Source organism: Sardina pilchardus, chromosome 6 (genome assembly GCF_963854185.1).
Source record: "Sardina pilchardus chromosome 6, fSarPil1.1, whole genome shotgun sequence".
Taxonomy (NCBI): domain Eukaryota; kingdom Metazoa; phylum Chordata; class Actinopteri; order Clupeiformes; family Clupeidae; genus Sardina; species Sardina pilchardus.
In genome coordinates, this window is record NC_084999.1 from 32,849,060 (window position 1) to 32,870,892 (window position 21,833).

The 21,833-nt window shown below is 43.0% G+C and overlaps 2 protein-coding genes across 6 annotated transcripts; one reads left to right on the top strand and one right to left on the bottom strand.

The window, feature by feature from the left end:
* Nucleotides 1-1,787: 1,787 nt before the first annotated feature.
* On the bottom strand, nucleotides 1,788-19,042 carry tmem67 (transmembrane protein 67). The gene is made up of 27 exons (XM_062539555.1): nucleotides 18,766-19,042; nucleotides 17,583-17,671; nucleotides 17,214-17,310; nucleotides 16,885-16,984; nucleotides 16,239-16,308; nucleotides 15,718-15,789; nucleotides 15,486-15,548; nucleotides 14,218-14,372; nucleotides 14,019-14,127; nucleotides 13,847-13,933; nucleotides 9,564-9,629; nucleotides 9,295-9,451; nucleotides 8,989-9,112; nucleotides 8,800-8,905; nucleotides 8,173-8,229; nucleotides 7,935-8,033; nucleotides 7,735-7,833; nucleotides 7,271-7,357; nucleotides 6,220-6,319; nucleotides 4,687-4,967; nucleotides 4,177-4,257; nucleotides 3,910-4,026; nucleotides 3,463-3,579; nucleotides 3,211-3,315; nucleotides 2,943-3,045; nucleotides 2,588-2,730; nucleotides 1,788-2,334 (listed from the first exon to the last, which is right to left on the bottom strand). The coding sequence occupies exons 1-27, from the start codon at nucleotides 18,956-18,958 to the stop codon at nucleotides 2,254-2,256; spliced, it is 2,958 nt and encodes a 985-aa protein (XP_062395539.1). The 5' UTR covers nucleotides 18,959-19,042; the 3' UTR covers nucleotides 1,788-2,253.
* rbm12ba (RNA binding motif protein 12Ba) lies at nucleotides 10,951-21,610 on the top strand. Of its 5 annotated transcripts, XM_062539559.1 has the most exons (3): nucleotides 10,951-11,027; nucleotides 15,197-15,283; nucleotides 19,374-21,610. In XM_062539559.1, the coding sequence occupies exon 3, from the start codon at nucleotides 19,385-19,387 to the stop codon at nucleotides 20,990-20,992; it is 1,608 nt and encodes a 535-aa protein (XP_062395543.1). In that variant the 5' UTR covers nucleotides 10,951-11,027; nucleotides 15,197-15,283; nucleotides 19,374-19,384; the 3' UTR covers nucleotides 20,993-21,610. The 5 variants fall into 5 exon arrangements, with proteins under 5 accessions (XP_062395543.1, XP_062395542.1, XP_062395544.1 ...); XM_062539558.1 differs by lacking the exon at nucleotides 10,951-11,027 and having other exon boundaries at nucleotides 15,058-15,283; XM_062539560.1 differs by lacking the exons at nucleotides 10,951-11,027; nucleotides 15,197-15,283 and adding an exon at nucleotides 17,961-18,112.
* Nucleotides 21,611-21,833: the final 223 nt, after the last annotated feature.

Genomic DNA, 21,833 nt, shown 5'->3' on the forward strand with positions numbered 1-21,833 from the left:
GTTTCCAGATGCATATATTCACAAAGTCAGTCAAGTATACTAAGCATGTTAGAAGTCAGCAAATGTTTTAGGTTGGTTTCTTCATACCAGTCCAGCCCAGCTGTACCAAATGATTGCTGTGGTATTGCTGTGGTATGATACCTGGCTATCAAGGTGGATATGCCATAACGTTTTATTTGGCAGATGAGTTTTCTTTCCCAACTAATCTTTTGCCAGCCTCAATTGAAATATGAATCCATGTACCCTTGAATATCTCCATAATGGTTAATAAATCAGTAATAAAAAATTTGCAATATCAGGAATTTGTTATGCAACGTGAATAAAAGATTCTGCTTCACAATATTCATTTTGAAGTGTTAGTTGATCCTGCCAAGACTATAGCAATAGGAAGATGTTCTTTTAGAACCGTTTATTCTCGCTCACTCATAGAAGAGTTTTTGAGAGAAAGAGGGGCACTTGATGCACCCTAATGTCCACAGAAGTTAACTTGGACAAGGAAATGTAATCAAATGTACGGTCATGTCTTGATTGATTCACTCTAATATGAATATTGTCTGAAGATTTCGCATGATATCCTAAATATTCCTTTAACCTGTTTTCGTAACTTTCACATTATTAATTTAGATGGACTTCTATAATGTGTTGGATGATCGAGTAACTTGTACCTGAAAAATAAATAGTTAAACTCAGATCCGCATAGCCTTTCTTAGATAACGGTGTTACCACAATTAATGACTAGGATTAGTTATCGCCGCCGTAGAAGTTAACTTAACTGAAGTGGTAAGCTACAGTAGAACTGACTATTGTAGGCTATATAGCAATGGACAGTTTGTCAGCGATGATCTGGACAAGACGGTCAAATCTTAGCTCAGCCTGAACCACTAGTTTAGGATGTGATAGACTGTTTGGCACACTTATGAGGATAGAAGACAGCCTCTGTCCATCTTTCAGAACTAGGAGTAATTGTAGTAGGAGTAATTGTATTTTTAGGAACAGCCCGAATTAACCGACCGTGGAAGAGACCTGCACAAGATTATTCCTAGAACTAAGCGAATGTCATAAGACATTGGGCATTCTCATAGACAGTCTATATTGTGGGAATATCAACCTACTATGAATAGGGATAATAAATTGAACCAAACCTTTTCTATATTAAGCAGAATCAGATTATTAGGTTTAACAGGGGTTTATGATTAATTGTTATATTTCCAACAGCGCGTGGAGAGCTTCACGATTTCAGAAACAAGAGTTACACTTTAAGAAGACCAACTGTCCCCCAACCAGCTCTTCTGGTAGTAAAGTTGAGATCTCATGTGACATATTACATGCCTTACATGGACTGTCTCCAAGGCTTATTTTCATGCAGCGCCTGGCGTACATTTTTGCCGAAGTTACACTTTCAATTTAATTAGCTTTAGTTCAACTTCAGACTTTGGCTGTTGTTTAAATTAGGACCCTCTATGCCTTTTGCAGTCGAGCCACTTAACACTTTAGAACCCTAATGAATATCAGGCCCTAGCTGACCGAATATGATGCTGAACTCTGTGTACATGCTCAGATAATCTCTCACTTTAGCTATTGGAAAGATTTTCTACCACTTACTAGCATGTATGGTGAAACCTCTGCTGATGGTCCAGCCATGCTAACTGGGCCCCATCCTTCAGGCTAATGCTCCCTCTCTCCAACTCGAGCAGATGATTGCCCAGGTACCAAAGTCTCATGGACGCCTTTGCAATGGATAGTGTCAATGCTGCACTGACAAAACAAACAACAATTGGGACTAAAAGTAATTTAAAAAACATCTCTTTTATTCCTTAAAAAAATGTGTAAACATGTACAATACAAAACTCTACAACAGCAAATACATTAAAAGAGTGCAGTTCTTAGAGCACGAACAAACAAACATGTCATTTAAAAAGAAGAAAAAACCAACACTGGCGGGATGGTGGGTTTCTAACAGAGCTGCCCACTGACCTGGCACCGTGGTTGGGAATGTAAATACAAAGCCAGGCTGGACAGCCAGGTGGAGCCAGTGCTGTGATTGGCCTCCACCACTGAAGGAGTGGCCTCAGCTTGGAGATCCCCAGCTTTGACGGAGACTAACCTGGCCACCTTTCTACACTCAGGTGTAGAGTTAGCACACAGCCTTAGTGTTTGCTTTCTAGTTGGGATTCTGTAACAGAATCATAGGATACTGCTGTAAGGCATTCTGTGCTGACAGCATTGAGGTAACAGGATGGAGCTTGAGAAACATCAGATGAGGAATCGCTTGTCCACCAGAGTTTTCATAGCCAAATTCCTCCTGCCGAATACATCACGGATGAGCCGAAATACCTATATAGAAAAAAACAAAGCTTATCATATCTCTAGATATACTCCATTAATCTTCCAACTTTACTGTATTCAAAAGAAAACATGGGCATACAATTCAGACATGCTTACTAATGGCAAAATTCAACAGTAACCAGGAAGTAGAATATAGAACTGATAACTAGTAGCTGACAGAGGGAAATGGAAGAATGAGACAAGGTTGGCAGGTTAAACCAATGTGAGGCAGGTTTCATTTCAGCACATGAAAGCTACTGACCATCTGCTGTAGGTAGGTGAGAGCAGCAGCAAGGATGAAGTTCTGGCTGCCCAGGTCCACCACACAGAAGAAGAGCGTGTCGAAAATGAGAAGAGTCGCTTCATTCCCATAGAACAGCACATCGCTGAAGGAGTGAGACTCATCTACATTCACACACAGGCAAACACAGACATGCACACACACACACACACACACACACACACACACGGGCAAACACAGACATGCACACAACAAACAGTTTGTTATCTGGAGTTGAATATGACTTCTATTTCTTTTCAACTTCTACAACATTACAAGTACAAACAGTCTGCTCTATTGTGACATTTGTTAAGTTTCATTGGCGAGGAATGACTACCGTTGTAAAAAATGCTTTTCTCGTTTGGTTCCATGAACTCCATCCCGATGACCCTCTCAAACAGCAGCTTGTCCCGGACGATGTAATCCATCTCCCGATGTGCCTGCATGCCACAACAACACAGCTCACTGCACAACTCAAAACCAACTGAAAGAAGTCCAGCCTTAGTTTCCACACAACATGAAAACAATCAATCCATCAGTACTGATCAGAAGCCTCCCTAATACATCCATCCATTCATCTATTGACCAATGGCCCTTCCACTCACATGCTCGATGATGGAGCTGAGGAACCGGTTCATGGTGTGGTACACCTTTGTGCTCTGCTCAAATGGATTGGAGGAGGCATCCAGCAGTCTTGAGGGGCCTTGTCTCTGTGGACAGGTTGAACAAGAGCGATTGCGAATTTGTGCAAGTATTGCTGCGTGTGTGTGTGTGTGTGTGTGTGTGTGTGCGTGCGCGTGTGTGTGTATGTGTGTGTGTGTGTATGTGTGTGTGTGTGTGTGTATTTAGAGTCTTACTCGGCTGAGAGGGTCCAGGATGCGATCATACTGATTCCGTAGGCGGTCAGTGATGGCGATCTGGAAGGTCTGCGTGTCTGAGTTTGGCAACAGGCCCCTCTGCCCACACAGATTATCCTACATGCAGCGCAGACATGGAGTGGACAGCAACATGAGCCCAGAGCACAGTGTTAGTTTTGAAAGCTTAAAAGTTATGTCAATGTATGGTGAACACAAACACATGTCATAGTTTAATATACAATATTCTTCTTAATGCTCTTCAAAGTTAAAATGTCCATTTTCCTGTGTTAGGAGGACGTGAGAATGTGGTAGACAATTAGCAGTGAACATTGTTAGGATTCTCTACTACATAAACTAACAAAGTTACTCAACTCAAGACGCAGAAGTGATGCATGCTTTCACTGCATATCTGGATATACACACACACACACACACACTTTGGCTTACTGCCTCTCTCTTCAGGTTAGCGTTCATCTCCTCCATATTGGTATCAGCATGGCCATGGACAGAGCGCCCGTGGATGTAGTAACCAAAGCAACGCTGGGACAGCACCACCACAGAGATCTACCACATGAATGTGTGACACAAACACACACACACACAAAGTTCAACAAAAGAGATCACACTTTCACATCATATACAGAACCTAATATTAAAAAAGCAAAGACTGTCAAACAAAAGCCGCTATGACAACCTTCATGTGCTCAGACTCACGTTGCTAATGGAGCAGAGATCCACAAACTGACGAATCTTATCCTCCACAAAGCGCTCGTGGAAAACAGTGAAGAACACCACCTGCAGACACACAAACAAACACAGACCCCACCAGAGATTTAGAGAGGTTATCTCAGATCTTCATCCTTCTGACAGACTTACTGTCTGAGTATGACAGCGATGAGGGCACAGGAGCTTGTATCTGCGGTCAGTTCCAGCCTCTACAGCCTTCATGGATCTGTGGTGTTGTAGGATTTCACCTTTGTAGTCTGATGTCTCTTTGTCATGTAAATGAACCTTGGTGTCATATCACCTCACTAGGCTGAAGTAGCCCAAGTGTGCAACGAAGAGGAATGAAGTGTACATCCTGAGGCTTCTGTGGCCTACTTCCCTGATCTTCCCAGCCAATGACATCATGTAGGGTACATGAGATGAGAACGCAACACTGTGGTGTGTGTGAACGTGTGTATGAGTGTGAGTGTGTGTTTACTCGTTCATCTCCGCACATACCTGGAGCAGACCCACGGCGAGCCAGAGGCAGGAGGCCAGGCCGAAGCGCAGCACCTGGCTGTGGGCGGGCGCGTAGGCGAGCGGCGGGCGCTGCAGCGCGGGCGACGGGTCCCTGAGGGCCAGGCTGGAGAAGCCCGCCACCTCCAGCAGGAAGAGCACGCTCAGCACCTGGAACGTGGGGCTGATCTTGCGCAGCGTCTGGATCTCGTTCCACTCGTTGGCCACAAAGTAGGTCCTCCAGATGCTGACCGGCGCCGCCGCGCTCCTCCCCTCACCGTGTCCTGGACACCAGCACACACACAGCACACACTGTCATACATACAGCACATACCGTAGTCATACATACAGCACATACCGTAGTCATACATACAGCACATACCACATTCATACATACAGCACATACCACATTCATACATACAGCTCATACATACAGCACATACTGTAGTCATACATACAGCACATACCACATTCATACATACAGCTCATACATACATACCTACAGCACATACCGTAGTCATACATACAGCACATACCACATTCATACATACAGCACATACCACATTCATACATACAGCTCATACATACAGCACATACTGTAGTCATACATACAGCACATACGTATTCACACATACAGCACATACCGTATTCATACATACAGCTCATACATACATACCTACAGCACATACCGTAGTCATACATACAGCTCATACCGTAGTCATACATACAGCACACACCGTATTCATACCTACAGCACATACCGTAGTCATACATACAGCTCATACCGTAGTCATACATACAGCACACACCGTATTCATACATACAGCACATACCGTATTCATACATACAGCACATACCGTAGTCATACAAACAGCACACACCGTTGTCATACATATTACAGCACACACCGTAGTCATACACACAGCTCATACAGTACATACATACAGCATATACCGTAGTCACACATACAGCTCATACCGTAGTCATACATACAGCACACACCGTATTCATACATACAGCACACACTGTAGTCATACATACAGCACACACCGTAGTCATACATGCAGCACATGTTGCATTCATCCAGTAACCTGGGTAGTTATGGTGGGGATCACATTGGAAATAACAAAGCGGCAACCCCACTGTGTAACGTAAGGCTCAGACAATAATAATAACTCATTTGGACAGAACTTGAATCGGAACGGAAATAAATTCAATGCTCAGCTCCCCTACCATTTTATACCTTCATACTCCTAACAGCTGTCAAGACCAACTTATCGTTGCCAAAAGCATAGCAAAGCCATGGTGCACAGCAACCCATAACCTTGAACAGTAGGTTATTTAAGGGCCCACTGTGGGAATAACGGCATGTGCAGGAAAATACCGAAATTAGTCCACGTGTCTTTTCCTACAAGCAGAAACAGCCACCTTCTGTGGTAGGGATGGATCGCAATAGATAGTAAGCTTTACTCAGAAATCTCACAAGCCAAAGTAAACAGGCCAACTCTATTAGCAGAGGCCAATAAAAGAGCTCACCCTCCACCAGTTTGAGTGCTTTGCTGCGTGGCCTCTCCCAGTCGATGAAGAAGATGTCCACGGTGAGCTGCTGCGCCAGCTTATGGAGGAACTGCACCGTCTAGAGACCAAGGACACACACGGAGGAGATGAGAGAAGAGAGTGAGGGATCACACAAACAGGGTAGGTACCACCAATCGAAACGACACTGAAGACAGACACAGACCTCTACACTCTGTGAAGGAGATACTGAAGTGTTACTTGGAAATAACTGTGCGCACGCATGATGTAGCTGAGCATTCCATAGGACTGTGAGCTCTAGTGAGTAGCTGAGCACATTCAGCTTGAGCACCAGGGTGGAGGTGGAGTGGTTGTAGACTGCTGACTGTGTTGTGGACCATGAATTGATGTGTGGGTCTGGTTAGCCCTGCTTTCCAACAGCCTCAGTGACATGATTATAGCTGAATTGATCAAGGCACTCTTCAAAGAAGCTTAAAAAGCATAAAATACATGGGCTTAATCATGAATGATCATTAAAAATGGCAACATGTTTCGGCCTTGGCTAGGCCTTCATCAGGGCAAAGTCAACCTCAAGCCTCGGTGGCATGTCGACGGAGCTGATAGCCACCACTCTAGTCAGTGCTTGTTTTTCCACCAGCTGCTCAGCGACACTTTTCAGAAGCATGTCGGAAATATAGCTACACCTCACTCCTGAAAACAATTCAATGGCCAATAAGGTTGTTTTGTCTCCTGCTTTGGCCTTGAGGGGAAACAAACATGGCTTCCCTATATCAAGGTTATAACCACTGGTACCAGGCCAGAAGTCAGCACCTTCACCACCTTCAAAAGTTGTATTTGACATTTCTGACGTATTTGACAACATCATCTACAGTGTATGTGGTGTACACACTGAGGAGGAGAGGAAAGGAGAGGCCGGACATGATGTACAAATTCACAAGAGAACACAATACAACGAGACAGAACAGAGAGCAGAGCAAAAAGGTAACACAGACACAACTTGATGGAGAGGGATTTCGTTGAAATTAGCTATGAGGGCAGGTGTTGTTCTCACCTTGAAACCAAACGCACAGCCCACGTATGTCACAAAGCTCTCCTCCTGCTGAGGCAACGGCAGCACCACGGACACAAACTGCTGAGCCTGGAGACACACACACAGATGCACAGACGCACACGCACACACACACACACACACACACACACACACACACACACACACACACACAAACACACACACACACACACACACTTTGTTATTAGCTATTGCCCTTTACCTTTGAGGCTGAAAAAAAGAGGAAGAAAAGAAACACGGCCTAGAGACTAAGAGACACAAAACTAAAGAGACACAAAGAGAAGGAAAATCCCCACTTGCCTCCAGTGTCTGGAGCAAACATGCAGAATTTTTTTTAAGCAGAAGAGGAAGAAGGAAGACACATTAAAATGGCAAAACTAGGCACAAGGACTTCTGCAATATAAAGCCACACACTCATGTGCACAGTGCACTGCACACTCACACACCTTGTAGAAAATGAGCCAGTACAGGCCAGTTCCCACGGTGATAACAAAGAAGACATTGGCCAAATCTCCAGCGTAGAACACCAGAAACTTCAGAATGGTCTGATAAAGACAGGAACAGAGAGACAACGTTTTTTTTTAAATGACAGCTGTCTTATACAGCTGTGTACTGCGGTCCAAGACTGTGAAGAAGAGTTGTTTACCTGCAGATCTATTATCTGAGACATGATTCTTCTCTTCCAGCTGGCTGTCTTCACCAGGGCATAGATCACAGCTACACCACCTAGTACACCTAGAGCAATCTGCCCCACATACACACATACTGTAATTAAGACACTTTATCACATATCATACTTCAGGGTATCACACCAACCCTGATATATAGAGATGACACAAAATACTGCAGATGCACAAACACACACACACACGCACACAACTCACATCGGTCTTCACTTGGGCTTCATTTTGATCCATCTCATACTCCATGGAGAAGGACACCTAAAAATCCCAGCCAAATATTAAAATAATACAGGCAACAACACTTTTCAGGGCACCTATTATGTGCCGAAACGCTCGAATAAATGAATGAATGAGCCATTTACACTGGGGGATGATTAGGGAGCCAGATTGGGAATTTAGCCAGGACACCGGGGGGATACTCTTTGGGATAAGTGTCGTGGAATCTTAAATAACCACAGCGAGTCAGCCGAAGGAACAAGAAACAAAAATGAACATACTGTATAAGTCTGGTCACATGTTAATAAAGGAGGGCAAAGTTTTCTTTTTCCCCAAATAGCCAAACTGCATCTTCCATTTAGGAGATTATATACAAACTGTATTAAAAAATAAATCTATGACACCGGCCTTTATTTATCCAAACCTGTAGGAACACCAGGCATGTAAAAGAGATTCAGCTTTAATTTGAAGTTTTACAGTATACATTTTGGGCATATGTCAATATATGAAGACAAAATAATATGCATATTACATTGAGCATCTTAGGACACCCTCAGAAATGAACAGTGCTTTTCAGTGCTGATAAAATGAATAGTGAAGGAGTTGACTCACAGAGACGGTCTGTGTGAGAGGGTCTGTGACGAGGACGTCTGTGTAGGAGACGGTGATGAGCGGGGGATACACCTCCCCCCGCTGCGTCAGCGGCACCATCTGGAACCTGTGACACAACAGGACACCGTCAGCACCAGCACCACCGCGTCAGCTCCGCACATTCTGGCCACGGCCGGCCTGCTGTCTCACCCGATCCTGATGTCTGTGGCCACGCGCAGCACTCTGGGGGCGGCGCTCAAACTCTTCTCTCGCCCACTCAGTGCGTCCACAATCATCAGCCTGCGCGTCAGGTACCAGTTATTCACGTTGGAGCCTACGACACAGACATACAACGTGGTTACAGACCAATACTCACACCAACACTTTCACACACTTCACCCCATTCACTAGTTTTAACTCATTCAACTCTGGCTCAACAGGAGAGAGAACACCTGAGATTTAGTGAGATTTAGTGTTCACTGCATGAATGCATGTTATGTGTGAGAGCATCATTACCTTGATTGATAAACTGTCCATTGAACTGTAGATTGAGATTTAGAACAGGCAGGGCCACAAGACGCCTTTCTCCCTGAGAGGACCTCAGCACCAGGAAGATGTCATAGAACAAGGGCTCAGGGAAACGGGCCAGCATCTCCGTAATAGGCAGCACACACTGACACCCAAACCCAAACACACACGTGCCAGAGGAATAAGCATGGCTGTCGCTGAAATGTTTGGCATTTCTCTGCGGAATGAGATAAGTGTGTGTGTATTTTAAGACTCACACTTTGCTTGTAGGCTGTCCCAAAGGTGTAAGCAGCTTGTTGCCTGATGACGGTGTCAGGGCAGAGCTAGAGATGTAGCAACAAGAGTGGAAAAAACGGAGCTTTTCATTAAATCACTTCAGAGTATGACTGACTGACATTATCCAGTGTTGCTGATCAGTTACAATAGTTTCTCAGTGGTTCAGAGGTTTCTCATTAGAAAATTCCAGGAATGATACATACAACCCTGAAGAACCATCAGAGGAATGAGGGGAATCTGTCCATAGTGCAGACCTGCCAACCTTGAACAAATGTTTTGAATGGCACCTGTTTTAGAGCCTAATAATGCTGACCTATGAAAAACACTTATTGTGGATAGTATGGACTGACATGGATGTTGTCAATTTTCTTTTGTGGTCTCAATTCAATCATGTCTGGTTTATTATGACCTCTTTTCAATTCACTACTATTTTTTATATATATAAGAAATATATCCCTCATGCTATGCCAACATATTTAATTCACCTGAATATAGGCTACAGTAGACTTATGGACATCTGCTAAGCCTACAGGTTTTGCTTAGTTTTTTTCATTTTTATTTTTCTTTAACGCATTCAATGTTCAATTCTTACCTGCTGACTAATGCAAATGATTTCACTTGCACATGCACTCAGTTTCTTTCAGATGGCAGTGTACATTATCCCAACTAAAGCAACAGAGCGTTCCGTCTGGAAGCCTATTATTTGTTATTGCTTGTGTTCGCGCTACTAATCAAGACGAATGAATGAAACAAATTGAACACTCATCCCTGAATAGCTTAAAATATTTAGTCTAGGTCCACTTTCAGACTCGTTGTAATGGCTGTATTTGGCCTTGGAAAGGTCTGCGCTCTCTGAGCGCCTTATGGTTATGAAAACTTTAACCATCAGCAATAAATGGAAAATATGAAAAATCTTTCAATGAAACCCATGAATAGGACTTGATGATTTTTACATCATTGAAAGCAGGAAGTCCAACATTGAAATCCGTATTTCTCCCATCTCAAGGCAAACTGAGGGAATGATGCACGACCATTCAAAAACATGACTGGTTTTCTAAAGATACAAAGCTTAATGCTAATCGGTGAAGTGTCCCTTTAAGGTAATTTGTTTAGATGTAAGATGTTTTGAATAGTTTAAGATGTTTTGAATAGATACAATGTGTTTTGAACAAGCTTAAGCAAAGGCATACTAATAGTAAAAAACTGTAAGAAAGTGTGAGGTCAGCGAGAAGTCAGCGAGAAGTCAGCAGAAACAGGAACACGAAATAGAGAACTATTTCCTGATGGCAGGATGAGATATGCTCAAGATAGGGTGTAAAGCCTGTGAGCAAAGGGGTAAAATTAAACACAAGCGCAAGAAGCAGGGCAGGAACCCCCGGACGATCTGCGGACACTGACTCTCCCTACCCCTCCTGAGAGACCTTAACTGGCATATAAACCAAGAGGTATTTTCTTTTTATTTAAGGCATGAAGATCAATTTCCAAAAGCTGATTTTATATTCCTCTTTATAGTCAACTTTAGCATGTGTTCCAATACTTATGGAGGGAACTGTATATATCTTTATGTAATGTACCAGTCGATTGTAAGATGCCCAATATCTCATTATTTTTTAACCCATCTACAAGGTTAATAAGAGCTCCACACTTTGTCGACAGTGTAATTAGGCTCTTAACATTTAAAATGAGGCATTGGCAACATTGTATGTGTGCTGAAAGTTTATTTAGAAGACAGTTTACCGACAGTAAAGGCCCTCGCACACCGCCACGACGTCGCCGTCTAATAGCATCGGTGGCGTCCTTGAGCGTTGTTATGCCAAATGTGAGAGGTTTGTGAAGCACGGTTATATCGGCAGACATCTGCCGGCTGGTTTGCGCCCGATTCAACATGTCGGTGCAGCTCTGAATTGCAACTTTTTTTAGAGGACTCAGAAAGACGGCAAGTGACAGTCGTCGATAGTCGTGCTGTGTACAGTCTTCTGAAGTCTTTTTGGTGTGCACTGACCTTAATGGCTTGGTTTCCGCATGTAGAGGAGGTGGTTGTTGCCTACCTCTCCAGCTACACTAGGTCAGCAGTAAACCTACCTCCTATTTCTCCCCAAGAAGGCTTATGCAGGACTTACTGTTTTCAGGTGCAGGCCATGCTATTTAAAGTTTGAAGACATATATGTTTCAGAAATGTCTGTTAAGTTCAGGCACAGATAGTTTCCCTGCTTTGAGCCATGCTCATGCATGTGGGAAGTCATGCCAAGCTCTCACCCCACCCTTGCAGTCAGATGTTATCCTGACGGCCTTTTCGTGCTGGCCATTTTCTGAGCTGTCCTTGAGTGCTCTACCCAGACCTCAGCCTCTAAGCAGACTATGGCCCCCCCAGCCTCAGCCCCTGGCTCCGCCCTCCAGAGGTTGGTAAGAGGTTGGATATGCTACAACGCGCTCTCCAAGGGTGCTGCTGCGTCTTGCTCCAGAATGGCAACATCAGACAAGCACAGGGCAGACATCCATAAGGATAGTGTACTGTAGGTCTCCCTGGTCAGAGTCAGAGTGAGGCTCAAAGCATCTCTTGGCCCAGAGTGTGTGCGCATTTTCACACCCCGCTTTACAATGGCAGCTGTTCCTCATGACACCCGCTCTTAGCCCCAGTGTGCCTCTTCCCTACAGTCCACAATGCTCTTGCAATCTCTTGATCTCACCCTTTAGCAGCTGACTCTTTAGTCATTCAGCGGCATGCCCTATGTCTAAACGGCAGGGCCAGCTGTGGCTGCACATTTTATGCCTAGAAAGAACTGCTTGTCTGTTTCAAGGTCGAGCAGAGGGCCATGCACTGTCAAAGCCCACTGACTTGTGGAGGCTATCGCTTCAGCATAAAAGGCATCAGGGTACAGGGCCCCATCACTTAAGCGCTGTGTTGCAGCATCACAGAAGGGTATCTCTATTGAACATACTGCATCTGTCTAAGTGCAAGTTGGGCTTTGTGCGATACCGTCGCCCACATTTATAGCCTGCATTGGTAGCCTGATCTGTGCTTTCAATTTCAAGCACATAATTGGCGCCCAGCATTAGTGTGTCACGTCTTGTCTCAGTCTCTAATGTCAAGTGTGCTCAACGTGGACTACGGGAGCTTGTCAACGCACACTGACCGCTCTGTGTTGCTGGCCTCACTCAAGCACCTGCATAGCATATCGCTGCAGTGTTACATCAGACGTGCTTAAGACGACCTGGGCCCTAAGAGCTCGCCAGGACCCAGTCTGCTCTGTGTTGGCGGCTTGGGGCAAGTAAGCTAGACTCTGGAATCATGTCAGTATTCCTGCTATGTTTTCATTCGTGTTCATGACTCTGATGGTAGTTTAGTACAAGACTTGGTTGTCCATTATCACCAATGAGGCACAGTAGGCAATATGTATTGCCATTGGTTAACATTGAGTGAACTCACCTAAAAGATAATATTCTTTAACTGTTATGAATATATTGGTTCAGTTCATCACGTGATCTAGTCAACATCTGCATGTTTGAAAAGCTATACATATACAATATTGTTTTAATAGACTTAAGATTTTAACTGTACCACACACTATCTGCTTTCTTGACTTATTTCTCTTTTCTTATTACTTAAGACTAATTAAACAGGGTCTTTTACAGCATGTTATACAGCAGAAATGGACTATGAAAAGGGCTATGTCTCAAATTTCAGTCCTACTAACACCACACACAAGCAAGGATAGGGAACTCTGTTGACAGTCACAAACGCATCTCTAAAAGGAACTTAAATTCCTTTCTTACTCTGTTGGCAAACGGAGCATTAGATGTCTTTCTAACTCTGTTGGTAAACTGAGCCTTAGATTCCTTTCTAACTGTGTCTACAAACGGAGCTTTAAACTCTGTGGGCAGTGGTTGCTATGCAAAATGCGTACAGGTTGGCAGGTCTGACAGTGTATTGAAAAAGTGATGCTTGATTTTATGCAGCCTGTTCTAATCCTGTTTATCTTAACACTTTAAAACTAGTAAACAGCAATAAAGGCAGACAATTGGGGCAAAGAAGAGAGAAGCAACGTGAGAGGATGTGCCTGAAATAGTCAGGTCAGGGGTCAAACCTTCAGGATATGACTATCCATCAGCCTCCCCCCACTCTGTCAGCTGTCCAGCTGACTTCGTGTTCAAGTCTCCTCTTGCTGTTGGCTTGTGATTTGATATGTGCCTCCTCAAAAGTGAAAATGGACTAATTCATAAAGTATGCAATATGTGTATGTGTGTGTGCTACTTCATACTGTACCTGTAGAGCTCCTCTTGTAAGGTTTTCCCATCGTAAGAAAAGTCCTCCAGCATTGTAAACAGCAGCAATGAGCTCAATCTGTGTGTTCTAGAGAGAGAGGACAATAAGACATACATGCAGTATATAAACACAAAGAGTGGTTATTGCACTAATGTTTCACACAGATTCTTACCTGCTTAGGTCCTCTGAAACTATAGCCGATGGGGAGTGGTTCAGCTCGTAACACACGTGATGCCAAACCAGGCTGATCGCCATAATATAGCCAGGGCATGTTCATTCTCCTGTTCAAACCACACCAGTCATAATTAGTATACACCAACCATACCAATCTACCTATACGTCATTAGTTTGCACTTGAGTCCTTGCAGTACCAATGTGTGATGTCCTGGGTGTGGCCTTGAGCCGCCGTGGTTCTGAAGATGGTGTTGTAGAGCCCACAGGCGTCATTGCTGATGGTGCTGGAGGAGTACATGTTCATGACACACATGTTCCCCAGCACCTGACACGAGGTCCTGTTAGAGAACAACTGCAGCAGAGCAGCAACAGGGTCACTAGAGATTACTCTTCTCCTCATGAATAATCTATGCACACGCACACATGTTAATGAAGGATATAATATGTTATATTACATTACATTACATTACATTATATTATATTATATTATATGATATTATATGTATATGATATTAAATAATAAATCACATCTTATTAAAATCATATTATATCATATTTGAATGGTTACGGTCATAATATTTTATTACATTATAGACACAAGCTTGCACTGCCACATAATACAGGAGTCACTTTAACCCTCATGTTGTCCTCAAATCTTACCGACGTTCGTTATCCTTGGGGTCAATTTGACCCCAGCTAACAAAACTCTCAAAAAATGATTGAAATTATTTTTTTTACCCAGTTTTTTTTGTGGTAGGTACTTAACAGGAGTGTAATAACCACCATCAAAAGCCCTACAAAACAATCCCACCCCCCACCCCCCACACCCCTTTATGAACCCTGGAACCCTGGCTGGCAATATGGCCAATCCAGTGTCAACAGCCCAAAGGCTGAGTTTTTGGACTTTTTCAGACCTGCCAAATCGGCGCGTATCACGCACAGGGAGACCACTGGAGCCACAACCTGGCGATTTCGTGTCTATATGTGCACTGAAAGCTTATGGTGGAAGCAGCTAAACGCCACCGTTTACCGGACTCAAGGACCACTCAGAACTAAACAATGACCGCTATCTGTAGTTGACATGAAGCCACTGAGACTGATCAGCTTGTGACTTGGAGTCATCTTTTTATTTTTTATTCTAAAGACTCATCATGAGTTATTTTTGCTCTTTTTCAGGTGGCTGGATTCGTCTATTGGGATTGGTGGATTACCTTTTTAGTTTGGGAGTATCTAAGAGTGCGTCACGGGTGTGCATAATCAACTGTGAGTTGTTAAAAGTGTTCAATTGAGTGTGATTTAAGTGTATGCAAAATATGGTGAAACTAGATTCATGTTTCTGTTTGCCTGTGCTTTCTCTTAACATTCTGACCGGGACATAATACAGTATGTATAGCTCAAAGATAAAAGAACTACCCGTGTATTAAGTAATAGTCACTGTTTATCAATCTGATCGTTGCAAGCTTACCAAACAAGCGGCAGCTGAGGAGTAAAGAAAACTGGAGAACCACACAGACTGAATGGGAAGAGCCTGCAGAGGACATTTTTTCACACACACATACACACACACACACACACACACACACACACACACACACACACACACAATAGCAGAATTAATATTCAATGTTACATACATTTAACACTCGCTATTTAGCAAAGCTGTACCTTATCAACAGATTCCTGTACAGTGCCCTTACCAGTTGAGCAAAGTTGACACTGGCCACCACAGTGGTAGGGAGACTAGTTGGGGGAAGACACAGCCCTCCAGCCTATAATGTACAACATCCATAAACACTCAGCATATTAAAGAGAGCACAGACAACAACAAATGAATAATTGAAAAAAAAACAAATCATCCAAAAACAGAAAACAATGCATTGAACTTCTCACTACATGATACAATCTAAGTAAGAATTTTATTTGCATAACACTTTTCACTGATAGAAAAGTGCTTTACGTCACATAATAAAATGCACATAATTAGAATGAAAGCCGAACATAAAATGCACAAAATAAGAATAAAACCGGTGGGGTATGACAAGCAGGTTATGGTTGTTGGATCCGAGGGTGAGGGGAGCAGAGTGAGAGTGAATGAGATAAGAAAGATGGGGTGACTGACCATGAAGGGCTCTATAGGCTAAATTGAGTATTCTGAATTGATAAGCCACAGGGAGCCAGTGCAGAGAATAAAGAGGTGCAGTATGTCTCTCTATCTTACCAGGGTGTTGGAGCCTCCACATAGGCAGGACAGGGATGTGTTTATGAATGAGTCATGGCATCTCACACACCTACCAGAGACAGCACAGTATCAACAACACACACTCCTCTGGCATTTTCACCGCAGATCAGCACACATTCACCAACATTCGCCTGGTATCTCTGACGCTTGTAAGGTTAAATGAAACATAAGTGACACTTTCCACTCCCACAGACCACTTATCTATTTACAATACAGGTTGTTTTGCATGCTGTTACTAGCCTGGCCCCACAGTATCTCTATTCATTTTTATTTCACTAAAATATTAGTCTGGCATCTGACAATACAATAACATTTCCTTCGGACATCCAAGATGCTGGGCCAAACGGTGATGAGAGGGGATGACACTAGTTACTTATGTATCTGTGTGTGTGTGTGTGTGTGTGTGTGAATGTGTACGTTTTTGTACAGTAAAGATAGCCCTAAATATGTTATACCCAGACTGCTGATGCAGTTCATTATCAGTTTTGTAGGCGAAGTAGGGAGTAGTAGAAGTCTACACCCGTTATGATGCTAGAGTTGGAAACGTTTCCCAGTTGTGAGAGGCCAGACACTCTTCACAAAGTAACACAAAGTAGTGAGTCTGTAAACCAGGCTAGGGTGTTACCTGCTCCCTGTGGAATCTGGGGTCGATAAGGCAGGATCAGAGTTGTTGCAGAGCTCACATGTGGCCTCTTCTTGAATGTTTCCCCTGTGGTCTCTCTCCACTGACAAAGACACAGGCACACAAACATAACCCAGTGTTGCAAACTGCTGGCAAGATGTATTTTGTATACATTGATATGGTCTATTGCAACACACATGCAATATTGCCGGTACCTGACCAACATCTATAGGAACATGACTTCACTCAGACATACATATATAATAGCTATTTTTTTGTCTCTCTCAGACTTGACAAATATTCTAGCATATCTGCGTCCCTGACTTTCTCACCAAGGATGTGGTTAGCAGGGCAGCGGCATGTGCCGTCTTCTCCAATGGCACCAGGTCCAGGACAACGTATGCAGCCATAGCCATCCTTAGTCACCACCTGCAGTGCAACACACAAGTCAGCATATTACACATCCACACAAAATGTAAAACACACAAAACACAATCACAGTCAGGTTTACCATTATGATAATGGCATTATCTCAGTGGTATATTCTGTTAGATAGCCAGACTGAATGAATGGACGGACTATTTGTGTGAGAGCCGCAGCAAAATCCACAGGCATAAAAGTACGAGCTACCTACCACGACTAATAGACAGCTTTTACAGTGGAAGCTATTAGCTGCAAATCAAAGTTCAATGTGTTGTTACCGGTTTTGATTCAGGACATCGTTGACAGGCAACCGAAGCACCATTGCTGACAAGCACACGATACCCAACCTGGCACTCACAGATCAGACCTGCGTGGCAGAAAAGTCCATTAGCTCGTGTGACAGGACGACGATGCCGTTAAAGCTATGACAACAGTCAAACGCAATAATGTCAAATTCCCCTGTCGTATCATATCCAAGAAAGTAGAAAAAAGTCTTCCAAGAAAGTCTTCATTTGCAAATGACAAATGTTGATTTTTATGGCAACGTTTCATTGAGCGAAACTTTGCAATAAAAAGCTAATTTTGCAAATGAAGACAGAGCTCATTTCCCAACAGTATGACAACAAAAGCACTAGAACGCAACACACTGGTAAATGCCAGTACACAAATGGAAAATCGCATCTTTTCCATGGCACGTGAACACAGCATTACGATAACTCGCGACCAGTTCCACTGTATGCTCGCGGACGTGAGTTTGTATGAAAGAATAGAAAATCCGTGTCGGATCACTTCAGCCTCGTAAATTAAGGTTTGACATAAGCTTCTAATAAGTATTGTATTACAGCCAGTGTTCAGTTACCTAACAATCCCAATCTGCATTATTGATGATGGGGGTTGTTTATTATTTCTCAAACAGTGATTCCTTTAATAGCTGCTTATCATCTTGCTAGCGGTTAGCTCTTACAACGACCATGTTAGCGTTGTTGAATGTGCATGGTATGAATAACGTTAATTATCGCCCAGAGAAAAAGAGATTAACGAACGTTAGTTGTCATATTAGCTAACACTATTTCTCACGTTAACTTACATGATAACAGTATCCACCATGCTATGCATTTATTATGCTAGCATGACAGTTAAGCCAAAATGTTAACGTCCATCGCTGTATGCGATGTTAAAGTTAATATAACCAGACATTCTCTGATATAACGTTAAAATGCTAATGGAGTTAAGATTAGCTGGGCAATTAAGTACCGTTATCTGGGATGCACAAGACAGGTACGTCACTTATACAACCAACCTGGTAAAATAAGCAGGGGTCTATGTGTTATTAAGTAACTTTAAACTCAATTCCATTAACTTGAGAAGGTCTTTCTGACGAAACAACAAATCAACAACCTGTTAGCTAACGTGTTGTATTCGGGTTGTATTGGCTAACTTCGCGGGTTAGCGAGCACCTACCAGATTTACTAGGAACTTGATTTGGTCCGCACTTAACGCAGGATAAACTTGAGATGTCAAAAACGCTCTCTTTCCCACAGTCTGATGGCCCTTGAAATGATATTGTGAATAGCTGACCAGAATAAGCACTTAATTGAAGTAAAATGATAAAAGTTGCTCTGCAAATATTCGCTTGTGGCGTCCTCGTCGCCATGGTACAGAGACTACTTCAACTTCCTGTTTTGCCTCTCCTCCTCCTCCTCCCACCCACGCATACTCACGCGCCTACATGCCCCGCGTTTCTCTCAGAGGAGACCTGGAGGTGACGCCTACGTACGGGAACGGTGTTCGTTTTAGTTAAGTGAATAAAGTATTTAGCCGTTACATACTTAGTGCAATTGTGTATATGTGAACTTGGAAAGTTGGTGAGTTTCATGTTCAGTAAGTTGATCATATCGAGAAGTAGGCTAATTGAGTGGCTAAACCTTTGTGCAAAAGCCATGCGTGCTAGTCGTTTTCTTTCTGGGAGTAAATACATGGATTTTTATTAGACCTTCTATGCAGGTTTGTGTCGTTTGTTTTATGTTTACTGCTTGTCTAATTCGAAATATTCTATTTTCTCTCTGTAGGAATTCCATCCATGGCCATCGTGCTGCGTCTACAGGGTCTAACCATTGAGGCTGAACCTGGCGATATTCGAGAGTTTTTTCGTGGCTTATGGATTCCCCAGGGTGCTATCCACATCACAGGAGGGGAGCTGGGAGAGGCCTTTATCATATTTTCTTCAGAGCAAGATGGCCAACTTGCCATGAGAAGATCTGGAAAAGTTCTGAAGGGATCACATGTAACATTGCATATCAGCAGCCTAGCAGAATTGAAGGAAAAATTGAAGGAAGAATTGAAGCAAGATTCTACAAAAGTCAAAGATTCCACAAAAGTCAAAGATTCCACAAAAGTCAAAGTTTCCCCTGAAACCCAGTCTGTGGACTCAACTAAACAACCTTGTGAAAAAGTGGAGCCTCTGAGCAATAGTCAGCCGGATGCCACAACATTGCTGATAGCCCTGTGTATTGCTCAGGCATTGGAATCAAAAACACAAACACCCACCGAAGAGGATCCCAATAGCAGCAAATCTCTCATAAATTTGCGGACAACTCAAACCAGTCATTCGCCATCAGCTGTTAGTCCTTCACTACCAATGACCAGTAGTGAAAAAGTGGAAAAGGAACAGTTGAAAATGGAAGCATCAGTCTGTGATCCAGGTTACTTGTTTCTATATGGCCTTCCACACACTATCACTGAAGCTGAAATCATGCATTTTCTCCATGGGCTCTGTGTTCAAAAGGTGCTTGTGAATGTCCGTTTGGGGGATTGCCGTGGTTGTCTAGTTAAGGTAGCCAGCGAGGACGAGGTGGAGGTAGGACTGCAGAGGAATGGTAAAAGCCTTCGTTCATTTCCTGTGAAGATCAGGAAAGCTACAGTGAAGCAGTGGACCTACGCCACAATGAAACTCAGGGGCTCCTCACCGCAGATGCAAACAGTCACTCTCTCATCAGAAGTACATCTGGATCAAAAAGAAACATGCATTCCAACACGTAAAAGGCCTCACTCTGGAGATCGCTTCTCAAAACCTTGCAGGGAGAAGCATGAAGAATATTACATAATGGTAAGGAACCTCCAGCCCAGCATGACTAAGACAGAGATAAAAACCCTTTTGGGCTGTCCCCATCTTCCAAAAAACAAGGTCCAGCACCTGCTTGATAAAAACTCAATGCGCACCAGTACAGCTTTTGTTGCTTTTGATCGGGTGGAGGATTATGTGTCTGCCATGAACCTCAGCGGCAGTCGCTTTGGAACACTTGTCCTGGATGTGTCATCAATCACCAGGGAAAAGATGATGTCCCAGTTGTGCTCAAGCAAGAAAATGATGATGGCTGAACCAAAAAGACGGCATGACTTGAGTAGAACCTGTGTATACGTGAGAAACTTACCCGCAGATGTCTCATTGGTGCAAGTCCAAGATATTTTTCATCAGTTTCCTGTGGCGAAGAAGAAGGATGTGAAGTTGTTAAGAGATGACAAGGGGAACGGCCTTGGTGAGGCTGTCGTGTTATTTGGTACCGAGGCCACTGCTAGGGAAACCCTTTCCCTACACAGGAGCAAGTTCCTTGGAAACGAAATTCTACTCACCCTCATCACCCCTCAACAGCTGGACAGCATGTTATCAGGGCAGACGCTTAATGATTGATATCATTTCGTGGTTAAATGTGGGCACAATGCTTTGTTTGCAGTGGCCATAATGGTGTCAGTGGTAACATTAAATGTTAGCACAAACCAAGCCAACACGTAAAACACAAAGCAGCTTTACCCCTCGTGTTCATGAAGACTGTATCAGATTTGTTAGGTCTGCAGCACTGTTTGTTTTTTGTTCGAAATGACTGAAAATCCCAAAGACATGAACACTTAAGTTTTATTTTTTTTATTATTTTTTATTTTTTTGAGGATTTCACACAATATGGCTCACACCTCTTTAAATGTGGACTACAGTACCAGCAGCATTTCTATTAGCTTAATGGTGTAAGATATGCAGAAAGTCCAAGGCATGGGCACTGGCACTGGCACCATGGAAAGTCTTAAGTTCTTGTGCAGTGGCAAGAGAACTTCATGTCTTGCGAATGTATATCCACTATTACAGACTGATGCTTCATATTGTAGCTGCCAATGTGGATTGATGTTACAAATTCATATAATTGCATTGAAAAACATTTTACAAGTTGTATATAGCCATACAGTTCTATATGGTTGTAAAATATATTTCTGTTCATATATCTTTTGTTGAGTTGTATGTTAAACAATAAAATGTTCAGAATGATTGTGGTTTGATTATATTGCTTTAGCCTACACCAAAACATCTTATGACATAGTATGTAAAAGAAAAAAAAACACAACTCATTATGTAACTTACTTTGTCTTCAATGTAGGCCGGTTTGAAAGGGCTAAATAATCTATTAGGTATACTGCAAAGTTCAGTAGGCGAGATTTATTTAGACTTTATTTGCAAAATGTTATCTCTTAACCCACTATTTGTT